The sequence below is a fragment of the Siniperca chuatsi genome, linkage group LG12 (genome assembly GCF_020085105.1).
Source record: "Siniperca chuatsi isolate FFG_IHB_CAS linkage group LG12, ASM2008510v1, whole genome shotgun sequence".
NCBI classification, from domain to species: Eukaryota; Metazoa; Chordata; class Actinopteri; order Centrarchiformes; family Sinipercidae; genus Siniperca; species Siniperca chuatsi.
Genome location: NC_058053.1, coordinates 29,117,388 through 29,129,583, shown reverse-complemented (window position 1 = coordinate 29,129,583; position 12,196 = coordinate 29,117,388). Strand labels below are relative to the sequence as shown.

The window sequence follows — 12,196 nt, the reverse complement described above, 5'->3', positions numbered from 1 at the left end:
CAGATTGTTTATGAAAATTTTACCATGCACATTAAAATGCCAAATCTAATCCTAATCCATTGATCGCTACATTTTTGGTTCTGACCGATGATGTCAGTACCATTTGTCACCAGGTAATGGGATTTTATTGGTGCAAAATCTTTGTGGGCGGACACTAAAATAGTTTATTATATCACTACAGTTCCATTAAATTAACAAGAAGTCAACCATGTGTGATTTCAGCACTCCTACGTTACTCTGAAAGGTAGTTACTTGGCGTTGTGATTCAAATCACGATGTAAAGTAAGGAATGCTGAGGTTAGAAGACTACTTGTTGCTGTGGGTTTTCACAGTCTATTGACCACTACAACTGGACCCATGAAAGAGATGCAGCTAACGCTAGCTAGTTTCAAACCTTTCTATAATGCAGGAAGCTACACGCAACACTGAGGCAGGAGCTGCAGAAATAACATGAACCAAAAGGAATATCTAGTGGGAATCAGTGCAAATGTTAGTGAGCTAGGCTAACTAGCTTTTACTTACTGCGTGAAAGCTAGTTAGCCTAACTTGCTAGCTTCCACTTTATGAGAGGAATAAAAACTTAACAGCACAAACAAATGTTGAATCTTGTAGGGTAAGGTACACATATGGGCTTGTTGAAAAAGGAAAAACAAAAAAAGCGTCCTGTATCAACATGCTACACAGGGCTTTGATGTGCTCCAATCAGTAGTCACCACAGATGTTGACATCTTGTTTCCTGGCTCACCCACTCAGAGGCTCGGATGCTGCTTCTACAAATATATCCTTTTAAAAATGGAAAACTGTGCACAATAGCTGTAGTTTCACTATAGTTCTTATTTCTTTACACAAAAAGTGGAGATTTCAAATTTGAGTTCGACTTTAAATTCTTTGCGTTTGTCATGTGCTTCCTGACACATATTATCACACAGTATTATTGTGTGTGAGACTCACCGGTGTGTTCAGACTCGGAGATGCTGCAGAGGATGCTGGCAGGCGTCAGGACAGTGGTAGTCGACACGTTGCTGTCAGAACTGGACGACCAAGCCTGACTCTGACAGACAGACGGACAGAGAGAGAGAGATTAATGAATATCAAAAAGAAGCTGTTTTGTTTTTAATTTCTCAATCGAACTCATACCTGTGCCTGCTGCCGTTCGTAGTTGATGGAGTTTCTGTTCTTTTCAGCACCTTCTGCTCCGCTCGTGGTCATCTTGACGACTGATGCTGGGTGGCCTTCTCCCTGGAGATTTTTGACCACGCCCACCTGGAGATCCTCGATGTAGGAGGAGGCGGAGCCAACCGGAGGAGGCCAGCGGCCGTGAGACAGATTCCTGAGAGAAAGACAAAGAAATCAGGAAACCAGTAATGTGTACAGTAGTCGTTTATTTACTGTGTGTGTACCTGTGGTTGTGTACTGCAGTGTGTGTGTGTGTACCTGTGGTTGTGTACTGCAGTGTGTACCTGTGGTTGTGTACTGCAGTGTGTGTATGTACGTGTGGTTGTGTACTGCAGTGTGTGTGTGTGTACCTGTGGTTGTGTACTGCAGTGTGTGTACCTGTAGTTGTGTACTGCAGTGTGTGTATGTACGTGTGGTTGTGTACTGCAGTGTGTGTGTGTACCTGTGGTTGTGTACTGCAGTGTGTGTATGTACGTGTGGTTGTGTACTGCAGTGTGTGTGTGTACCTGTGGTTGTGTACTGCAGTGTGTGTACCTGTAGTTGTGTACTGCAGTGTGTGTATGTACGTGTGGTTGTGTACTGCAGTGTGTGTGTGTATCTGTGGTTGTGTACTGCAGTGTGTGTATGTACGTGTGGTTGTGTACTGCAGTGTGTGTGTACCTGTGGTTGTGTACTGCAGTGTGTGTAAGTACCTGTGGTTGTGTACTACAGTGTGTGTGTACCTGTGGTTGTGTACTGCAGTGTGTGTGTGTACCTGTGGTTGTGTACCGCAGTGTGTGTATGTATGTGTGGTTGTGTACTGCAGTGTGTGTACCTGTAGTTGTGTACTGCAGTGTGTGTGTACCTGTGGTTGTGTACTACAGTGTGTGTGTACCTGTGATTGTGTACTGCAGTGTGTGTACCTGTGGTTGTGTACTGCAGTGTGTGTGTGTACCTGTGGTTGTGTACCGCAGTGTGTGTACCTGTAGTTGTGTACTGCAGTGTGTGTGTACCTGTGGTTGTGTACTGAAGTGTGTGTACCTGTGGTTGTGTACTACAGTGTGTGTGTGTGTACCTGTGGTTGTGTACTGCAGTGTGTGTGTACCTGTGGTTGTGTACTGCAGTGTGTGTGTGTACCTGTAGTTGTGTACTGCAGTGTGTGTATGTACGTGTGGTTGTGTACTGCAGTGTGTGTGTACCTGTGGTTGTGTACTGCAGTGTGTGTAAGTACCTGTGGTTGTGTATTACAGTGTGTGTGTACCTGTGGTTGTGTACTGCAGTGTGTGTGTGTACCTGTGGTTGTGTACCGCAGTGTGTGTATGTATGTGTGGTTGTGTACTGCAGTGTGTGTACCTGTAGTTGTGTACTGCAGTGTGTGTGTACCTGTGGTTGTGTACTACAGTGTGTGTGTACCTGTGATTGTGTACTGCACTGTGTGTACCTGTGGTTGTGTACTGCAGTGTGTGTGTGTACCTGTGGTTGTGTACCGCAGTGTGTGTACCCTGTAGTTGTGTACTGCAGTGTGTGTGTACCTGTGGTTGTGTACTGAAGTGTGTGTACCTGTGGTTGTGTACTACAGTGTGTGCGTGTGTACCTGTGGTTGTGTACTGCAGTGTGTGTGTACCTGTGGTTGTGTACTGTGTGTGTGTGTGTGTACCTGTGGTTGTGTACTGCAGTGTGTGCGTGTGTACCTGTGGTTGTGTGTACTGCAGTGTGTGTGTGTACCTGTGGTTGTGTACTGCAGTGTGTGTACCTGTGGTTGTGTACTGCAGTGTGTGTGTACCTGTGGTGTGTTGCAGTGTGTGTACCTGCAGTGTGTGTGTGTACCTGTGGTTGTGTACTGCAGTGTGTGTAAGTACCTGTGGTTGTGTACTACAGTGTGTGTGTACCTGTGGTTGTGTACTGCAGTGTGTGTGTGTACCTGTGGTTGTGTACCGCAGTGTGTGTATGTATGTGTGGTTGTGTACTGCAGTGTGTGTACCTGTAGTTGTGTACTGCAGTGTGTGTGTACCTGTGGTTGTGTACTACAGTGTGTGTGAACCTGTGATTGTGTACTGCAGTGCGTCTACCTGTGGTTGTGTACTGCAGTGTGTGTGTGTACCTGTGGTTGTGTACCGCAGTGTGTGTACCTGTAGTTGTGTACTGCAGTGTGTGTGTACCTGTGGTTGTGTACTGCAGTGTGTGTACCTGTGGTTGTGTAATACAGTGTGTGTGTGAGTACCTGTGGTTGTGTACTGCAGTGTGTGTGTGTACCTGTGGTTGTGTACCGCAGTGTGTCTATGTATGTGTGGTTGTGTACTGCAGTGTGTGTGTACCTGTAGTTGTGTACTGCAGAGTGTGTGTACCTGTGGTTGTGTACTGCAGTGTGTGTGTGTACCTGTGGTTGTGTACTGCAGTGTGTGTGTACCTGTAGTTGTGTACTGCAGTGTGTGTGTGTACCTGTGGTTGTGTACTGCAGTGTGTGTGTACCTGTAGTTGTGTACTGCAGAGTGTGTATGTACGTGTGGTTGTGTACTGCAGTGTGTGTGTGTACCTGTGGTTGTGTACCGCGCAGTGTGTGTATGTATGTGTGGTTGTGTACTGCAGTGTGTGTACCTGTAGTTGTGTACTGCAGTGTGTGTGTACCTGTGGTTGTGTACTACAGTGTGTGTGTACCTGTGATTGTGTACTGCAGTGTGTGTACCTGTGGTTGTGTACTGCAGTGTGTGTGTGTACCTGTGGTTGTGTACCGCAGTGTGTGTACCTGTAGTTGTGTACTGCAGTGTGTGTGTACCTGTGGTTGTGTACTGAAGTGTGTGTACCTGTGGTTGTGTACTACAGTGTGTGTGTGTGTACCTGTGGTTGTGTACTGCAGTGTGTGTGTACCTGTGGTTGTGTACTGCAGTGTGTGTGTGTACCTGTGGTTGTGTACCGCAGTGTGTGTGTATGTATGTGTGGTTGTGTACTGCAGTGTGTGTGTACTGTGTAGTTGTGTACTGCAGAGTGTGTGTACCTGTGGTTGTGTACTGCAGAGTGTGTGTACCTGTGGTTGTGTACTGCAGTGTGTGTGTGTACCTGTGGTTGTGTACTGCAGTGTGTGTGTACCTGTAGTTGTGTACTGCAGTGTGTGTGTACCTGTGGTGCAGTGTGGTTGTGTACTGCAGTGTGTGTGTGTACCTGTGGTTGTGTACTGCAGTGTGTGTATGTACGCAGTGGTTGTGTACTGCAGTGTGTGTGTACTTCTGGTTGTGTACTGCAGTGTGTGTACCTGTGGTTGTGTACTGCAGTGTGTGTGTGTACCTGTGGTTGTGTACTGCAGTGTGTGTACCTGTAGTTGTGTACTGCAGTGTGTGTGTACCTGTGGTTGTGTACTGAAGTGTGTGTACCTGTGGTTGTGTACTACAGTGTGTGTGTGTGTGTGTACCTGTGGTTGTGTACTGCAGTGTGTGTGTACCTGTGGTTGTGTACTGCAGTGTGTGTGTGTACCTGTGGTTGTGTACTGCAGTGTGTGTACCTGTAGTTGTGTACTGCAGTGTGTGTATGCACGTGTGGTTGTGTACTGCAGTGTGTGTGTACCTGTGGTTGTGTACTGCAGTGTGTGTAAGTACCTGTGGTTGTGTACTACAGCGTGTGTGTACCTGTGGTTGTGTACTGCAGTGTGTGTGTGTACCTGTGGTTGTGTGCACACGCAGTGTGTGTATGTATGTGTGGTTGTGTACTGCAGTGTGTGTACATGTAGTTGTGTACTGCAGTGTGTGTGTACCTGTGGTTGTGTACTATAGTGTGTGTGTACCTGTGATTGTGTACTGCAGTGTGTGTACCTGTGGTTGTGTACTGCAGTGTGTGTGTGTACCTGTGGTTGTGTACCGCAGTGTGTGTACCTGTAGTTGTGTACTGCAGTGTGTGTATGTACGTGTGGTTGTGTACTGCAGTGTGTGTGTACCTGTGGTTGTGTACTGCAGTGTGTGTAAGTACCTGTGGTTGTGTATTACAGTGTGTGTGTACCTGTGGTTGTGTACTGCAGTGTGTGTGTGTACCTGTGGTTGTGTACCGCAGTGTGTGTATGTATGTGTGGTTGTGTACTGCAGTGTGTGTACCTGTAGTTGTGTACTGCAGTGTGTGTGTACCTGTGGTTGTGTACTACAGTGTGTGTGTACCTGTGATTGTGTACTGCACTGTGTGTACCTGTGGTTGTGTACTGCAGTGTGTGTGTGTACCTGTGGTTGTGTACCGCAGTGTGTGTACCTGTAGTTGTGTACTGCAGTGTGTGTGTACCTGTGGTTGTGTACTGAAGTGTGTGTACCTGTGGTTGTGTACTACAGTGTGTGCGTGTGTACCTGTGGTTGTGTACTGCAGTGTGTGTGTACCTGTGGTTGTGTACTGAAGTGTGTGTACCTGTGGTTGTGTACTACAGTGTGTGCGTGTGTACCTGTGGTTGTGTACTGCAGTGTGTGTGTACCTGTGGTTGTGTACTGCAGTGTGTGTACCTGTGGTTGTGTACTGCAGTGTGTGTGTGTACCTGTGGTTGTGTACTGCAGTGTGTGTAAGTACCTGTGGTTGTGTACTACAGTGTGTGTGTACCTGTGGTTGTGTACTGCAGTGTGTGTGTGTACCTGTGGTTGTGTACCGCAGTGTGTGTATGTATGTGTGGTTGTGTACTGCAGTGTGTGTACCTGTAGTTGTGTACTGCAGTGTGTGTGTACCTGTGGTTGTGTACTACAGTGTGTGTGAACCTGTGATTGTGTACTGCAGTGCGTCTACCTGTGGTTGTGTACTGCAGTGTGTGTGTGTACCTGTGGTTGTGTACCGCAGTGTGTGTGTACCTGTGTAGTTGTGTACTGCAGTGTGTGTGTACCTGTGGTTGTGTACTGCAGTGTGTGTACCTGTGGTTGTGTAATACAGTGTGTGTGTGAGTACCTGTGGTTGTGTACTGCAGTGTGTGTGTGTACCTGTGGTTGTGTACCGCAGTGTGTCTATGTATGTGTGGTTGTGTACTGCAGTGTGTGTGTACCTGTAGTTGTGTACTGCAGAGTGTGTGTACCTGTGGTTGTGTACTGCAGTGTGTGTGTGTACCTGTGGTTGTGTACTGCAGTGTGTGTGTACCTGTAGTTGTGTACTGCAGTGTGTGTGTGTACCTGTGGTTGTGTACTGCAGTGTGTGTGTACCTGTAGTTGTGTACTGCAGAGTGTGTATGTACGTGTGGTTGTGTACTGCAGTGTGTGTGTGTACCTGTGGTTGTGTACCGCAGTGTGTGTATGTATGTGTGGTTGTGTACTGCAGTGTGTGTACCTGTAGTTGTGTACTGCAGTGTGTGTGTACCTGTGGTTGTGTACTACAGTGTGTGTGTACCTGTGATTGTGTACTGCAGTGTGTGTACCTGTGGTTGTGTACTGCAGTGTGTGTGTGTACCTGTGGTTGTGTACCGCAGTGTGTGTACCTGTAGTTGTGTACTGCAGTGTGTGTGTACCTGTGGTTGTGTACTGAAGTGTGTGTACCTGTGGTTGTGTACTACAGTGTGTGTGTGTGTACCTGTGGTTGTGTACTGCAGTGTGTGTGTACCTGTGGTTGTGTACTGCAGTGTGTGTGTGTACCTGTGGTTGTGTACCGCAGTGTGTGTATGTATGTGTGGTTGTGTACTGCAGTGTGTGTGTACCTGTAGTTGTGTACTGCAGAGTGTGTGTACCTGTGGTTGTGTACTGCAGAGTGTGTGTACCTGTGGTTGTGTACTGCAGTGTGTGTGTACCTGTGGTTGTGTACTGCAGTGTGTGTGTACCTGTAGTTGTGTACTGCAGAGTGTGTGTACCTGTGGTTGTGTACTGCAGTGTGTGTGTGTACCTGTGGTTGTGTACTGCAGTGTGTGTATGTACGTGTGGTTGTGTACTGCAGTGTGTGTGTACTTCTGGTTGTGTACTGCAGTGTGTGTACCTGTGGTTGTGTACTGCAGTGTGTGTGTGTACCTGTGGTTGTGTACTGCAGTGTGTGTACCTGTAGTTGTGTACTGCAGTGTGTGTGTACCTGTGGTTGTGTACTGAAGTGTGTGTACCTGTGGTTGTGTACTACAGTGTGTGTGTGTGTACCTGTGGTTGTGTACTGCAGTGTGTGTGTACCTGTGGTTGTGTACTGCAGTGTGTGTGTGTACCTGTGGTTGTGTACTGCAGTGTGTGTACCTGTAGTTGTGTACTGCAGTGTGTGTATGTACGTGTGGTTGTGTACTGCAGTGTGTGTGTACCTGTGGTTGTGTACTGCAGTGTGTGTAAGTACCTGTGGTTGTGTACTACAGCGTGTGTGTACCTGTGGTTGTGTACTGCAGTGTGTGTGTGTACCTGTGGTTGTGTACCGCAGTGTGTGTATGTATGTGTGGTTGTGTACTGCAGTGTGTGTACATGTAGTTGTGTACTGCAGTGTGTGTGTACCTGTGGTTGTGTACTATAGTGTGTGTGTACCTGTGATTGTGTACTGCAGTGTGTGTACCTGTGGTTGTGTACTGCAGTGTGTGTGTGTACCTGTGGTTGTGTACCGCAGTGTGTGTACCTGTAGTTGTGTACTGCAGTGTGTGTGTACCTGTGGTTGTGTACTGAAGTGTGTGTACCTGTGGTTGTGTACTACAGTGTGTGTGTGTGTGTACCTGTGGTTGTGTACTGCAGTGTGTGTGTACCTGTGGTTGTGTACCGCAGTGTGTGTATGTATGTGTGGTTGTGTACTGCAGTGTGTGTGTACCTGTAGTTGTGTACTGCAGAGTGTGTGTACCTGTGGTTGTGTACTGCAGTGTGTGTGTGTGTACCTGTGGTTGTGTACTGCAGTGTGTGTGTACCTGTAGTTGTGTACTGCAGTGTGTGTGTGTACCTGTGGTTGTGTACTGCAGTGTGTGTGTACCTGTAGTTGTGTACTGCAGAGTGTGTGTACCTGTGGTTGTGTACTGCAGTGTGTGTGTGTACCTGTGGTTGTGTACTGCAGTGTGTGTACCTGTGGTTGTGTACTGCAGTGTGTGTGTGTACCTGTGGTTGTGTACTGCAGGGTGTGTATGTACGTGTGGTTGTGTACTGCAGTGTGTGTGTGTACCTGTGGTTGTGTACTGCAGTGTGTGTGTACCTGTGGTTGTGTACTGCAGAGTGTGTGTACCTGTGGTTGTGTACTGCAGTGTGTGTGTGTACCTGTGGTTGTGTACTGCAGTGTGTGTACCTGTGGTTGTGTACTGCAGTGTGTGTGTGTGTACCTGTGGTTGTGTACTGCAGGGTGTGTGTGTGTGTGTGTGTACCTGTGGTTGTGTACTGCAGTGTGTGTGTGTGTACCTGTGGTTGTGTACTGCAGTGTGTGTGTGTGTGTGTGTACCTGTGGTTGTGTACTGCAGTGTGTGTGTGTGTGTGTGTGTGTACCTGTGGTTGTGTACTGCAGTGTGTGTGTGTACCTGTGGTTGTGTACTGCAGTGTGTGTGTGTGTGTGTGTACCTGTGGTTGTGTACTGCAGTGTGTGTGTTTGTGTGTGTACCTGTGGTTGTGTACTGCAGTGTGTGTGTGTACCTGTGGTTGTGTACTGCAGTGTGTGTGTGTGTGTGTGTACCTGTGGTTGTGTACTGCAGTGTGTGTGTGTGTGTGTGTGTGTACCTGTGGTTGTGTACAGCAGTGTGTGTGTGTACCTGTGGTTGTGTACTGCAGTGTGTGTGTGTGTGTGTGTACCTGTGGTTGTGTACTGCAGTGTGTGTGTGTGTGTGTGTACCTGTGGTTGTGTACTGCAGTGTGTGTGTGTACCTGTGGTTGTGTACTGCAGTGTGTGTGTGTGTGTGTGTACCTGTGGTTGTGTACTGCAGTGTGTGTGTGTGTGTGTGTACCTGTGGTTGTGTACTGCAGTGTGTGTGTGTACCTGTGGTTGTGTACTGCAGTGTGTGTGTGTGTGTACCTGTGGTTGTGTACTGCAGTGTGTGTACCTGTGGTTGTGTACTGCAGAGTGTGTGTACCTGTGGTTGTGTACTGCAGTGTGTGTACCTGTGGTTGTGTACTGCAGTGTGTGTGTGTGTGTGTGTGTGTACCTGTGGTTGTGTACTGCAGTGTGTGTGTGTGTGTGTGTACCTGTGGTTGTGTACTGCAGTGTGTGTGTGTGTGTGTGTGTACCTGTGGTTGTGTACTGCAGTGTGTGTGTGTACCTGTGGTTGTGTACTGCAGTGTGTGTGTGTGTGTGTGTACCTGTGGTTGTGTACTGCAGTGTGTGTGTTTGTGTGTGTACCTGTGGTTGTGTACTGCAGTGTGTGTGTGTACCTGTGGTTGTGTACTGCAGTGTGTGTGTGTGTGTGTGTACCTGTGGTTGTGTACTGCAGTGTGTGTGTGTGTGTGTGTGTGTACTGTGGTTGTGTACTGCAGTGTGTGTGTGTACCTGTGGTTGTGTACTGCAGTGTGTGTGTACCTGTGGTTGTGTACTGCAGAGTGTGTGTACCTGTGGTTGTGTACTGCAGTGTGTGTGTGTACCTGTGGTTGTGTACTGCAGTGTGTGTACCTGTGGTTGTGTACTGCAGTGTGTGTGTGTGTACCTGTGGTTGTGTACTGCAGGGTGTGTGTGTGTGTGTGTGTACCTGTGGTTGTGTACTGCAGTGTGTGTGTGTGTACCTGTGGTTGTGTACTGCAGTGTGTGTGTGTGTGTGTGTACCTGTGGTTGTGTACTGCAGTGTGTGTGTGTGTGTGTGTGTACCTGTGGTTGTGTACTGCAGTGTGTGTGTGTACCTGTGGTTGTGTACTGCAGTGTGTGTGTGTGTGTGTGTGTACCTGTGGTTGTGTACTGCAGTGTGTGTGTTTGTGTGTGTACCTGTGGTTGTGTACTGCAGTGTGTGTGTGTACCTGTGGTTGTGTACTGCAGTGTGTGTGTGTGTGTGTGTACCTGTGGTTGTGTACTGCAGTGTGTGTGTGTGTGTGTGTGTACCTGTGGTTGTGTACTGCAGTGTGTGTGTGTACCTGTGGTTGTGTACTGCAGTGTGTGTGTGTGTGTGTGTACCTGTGGTTGTGTACTGCAGTGTGTGTGTGTGTGTGTGTGTGTACCTGTGGTTGTGTACTGCAGTGTGTGTGTGTACCTGTGGTTGTGTACTGCAGTGTGTGTGTGTGTGTGTGTACCTGTGGTTGTGTACTGCAGTGTGTGTGTGTGTGTGTGTACCTGTGGTTGTGTACTGCAGTGTGTGTGTGTACCTGTGGTTGTGTACTGCAGTGTGTGTGTGTGTGTACCTGTGGTTGTGTACTGCAGAGTGTGTGTACCTGTGGTTGTGTACTGCAGTGTGTGTACCTGTGGTTGTGTACTGCAGTGTGTGTGTGTGTGTGTGTACCTGTGGTTGTGTACTGCAGTGTGTGTACCTGTGGTTGTGTACTGCAGAGTGTGTGTACCTGTGGTTGTGTACTGCAGAGTGTGTGTACCTGTGGTTGTGTACTGCAGAGTGTGTGTACCTGTGGTTGTGTACTGCAGTGTGTGTACCTGTGGTTGTGTACTGCAGAGTGTGTGTGTACCTGTGGTTGTGTACTGCAGAGTGTGTGTACCTGTGGTTGTGTACTGCAGTGTGTGTACCTGTGGTTGTGTACTGCAGTGTGTGTACCTGTGGTTGTGTACTGCAGTGTGTGTACCTGTGGTTGTGTACTGCAGAGTGTGTGTACCTGTGGTTGTGTACTGCAGTGTGTGTGCTCAGCAGTGTGAGTTCAGACAGTCTCTCCTCTGCACACTGAGCGGTGAGTCGAGCTTCAGCGTCCTGATCCCAGCAGTCCTCCATCGTCTCCTTCAGGGAACGCAACGCCTCAAAACACAAAGTCAGTGACAAAGTATTACTGTCACGTACGACTCACTGTACTACAGCTCAAACTTCAATTCACAGCACTTTTATCTGAAAAACAACAATGCAAATGAGTTTAATCACAATAAGGTCGAATCACAAGGGTTGAAAAATGTAATGTAAATGTAATAGCTGGTGGTAGATGTTAGCTGGTTTGGTGGAGCTTAACGAGGGCAAACGCAGTCCAGGAGTAAGCTCTGCCTGAGGAGACGACCTCAGGGGAAAGAAAGTCTCCACAGTACATATGTTGAAGTTTATTTGTTGCGGTTGAGGACTGAACTGCGCTGACAGGTGAGAACTGTAACACTAACCAGGCTGTTCTCCTTCCAGGCTTCAGGGAATCTGGGTCTGTGCTTCTCTCTGGCAACGAGGATCTGCATCTCCTCGAAGCTCGGATGATTCCCCAACTCCGCCTGGAACGCCAGCTGGTACTCTGGTACTGCTTCACCTAAACACACGTACACATCAGCTACATTATGCTACACAACAGTCTTTAGCTTAATTAGCCTGTGACCCTTGTGACAAGTCTCGTTTACCTTTAAACTTATTTAAATGACTCTCAGGTTTATATATTAAACATTAAAACTTTTCATATATAACTTTATGATTTTACTTCCTTCACGTAAGACTATATGTTGTATCTTCTGTCTGTTGTAAGGTATGTTAATAAATGGTCGTGTTGTGTGTTCGCTGTGTGCGTGTTGCGTTGCAGGGTCACCTGGGAACAGGTGTGAGCACCTCCTGAAGCTCTCCCAGTAGAGCAGACCCAGAGCATAAACATCCACCTGCTTCAGCGCCGCCTCACAGTCCCGGAGGTTCAGCGCTCCACCCAGAACCTCCGGAGCCATGTACCGCACCGTCCCCACCTACAAGCACACCAGTATAAACACTTCTGTCTTATTTTACACCTGTCGTATTATCATCTCCTCGCCTGCCGCGGTCACGTGACCTGACCTCAGATATGGCCATGGTGTCGTCGTCTCCGGGGCGACAGGGCCGGCTTCCTGTCAGCCTCATGGACAGGCCGAAGTCGGCGAGGACGCAGGACAGATCGGCTCGGACCAGAACGTTCCTGCTGGTCACGTCTCTGTGGGCCACCGCTGGTTTGTACTGGTCTGAGTGGAGACAGAGGAGACGCCAGTCTGGATCTGACACACTGCGTGTTTACATGCATCTTATCGTGGTTTTGGTCAATTCAGGATATGATGTTTACACGGAACATGAGAAACCTGGTCAATTTATTGGCTGCTGTGATCCTCACTGAGTAAA

At 48.1% G+C, this 12,196-nt stretch overlaps 1 protein-coding gene across 1 annotated transcript in view; it reads right to left on the bottom strand.

Annotated features, from left to right (window-relative positions):
• LOC122885291 (bone morphogenetic protein receptor type-2-like) overlaps positions 1-12,196 on the bottom strand; it is a 37,445-nt gene that overhangs the window by 8,687 nt on the left and 16,562 nt on the right. The window contains exons 9-14 of the mRNA XM_044216174.1: positions 11,882-12,042; positions 11,646-11,793; positions 11,239-11,375; positions 10,755-10,891; positions 1,138-1,330; positions 952-1,051 (exon numbers count right to left, since the gene is read on the bottom strand). Coding sequence (XP_044072109.1) covers positions 952-1,051; positions 1,138-1,330; positions 10,755-10,891; positions 11,239-11,375; positions 11,646-11,793; positions 11,882-12,042 — 876 coding nt within the window. The remainder of the gene's footprint in view (positions 1-951; positions 1,052-1,137; positions 1,331-10,754; positions 10,892-11,238; positions 11,376-11,645; positions 11,794-11,881; positions 12,043-12,196) is intronic.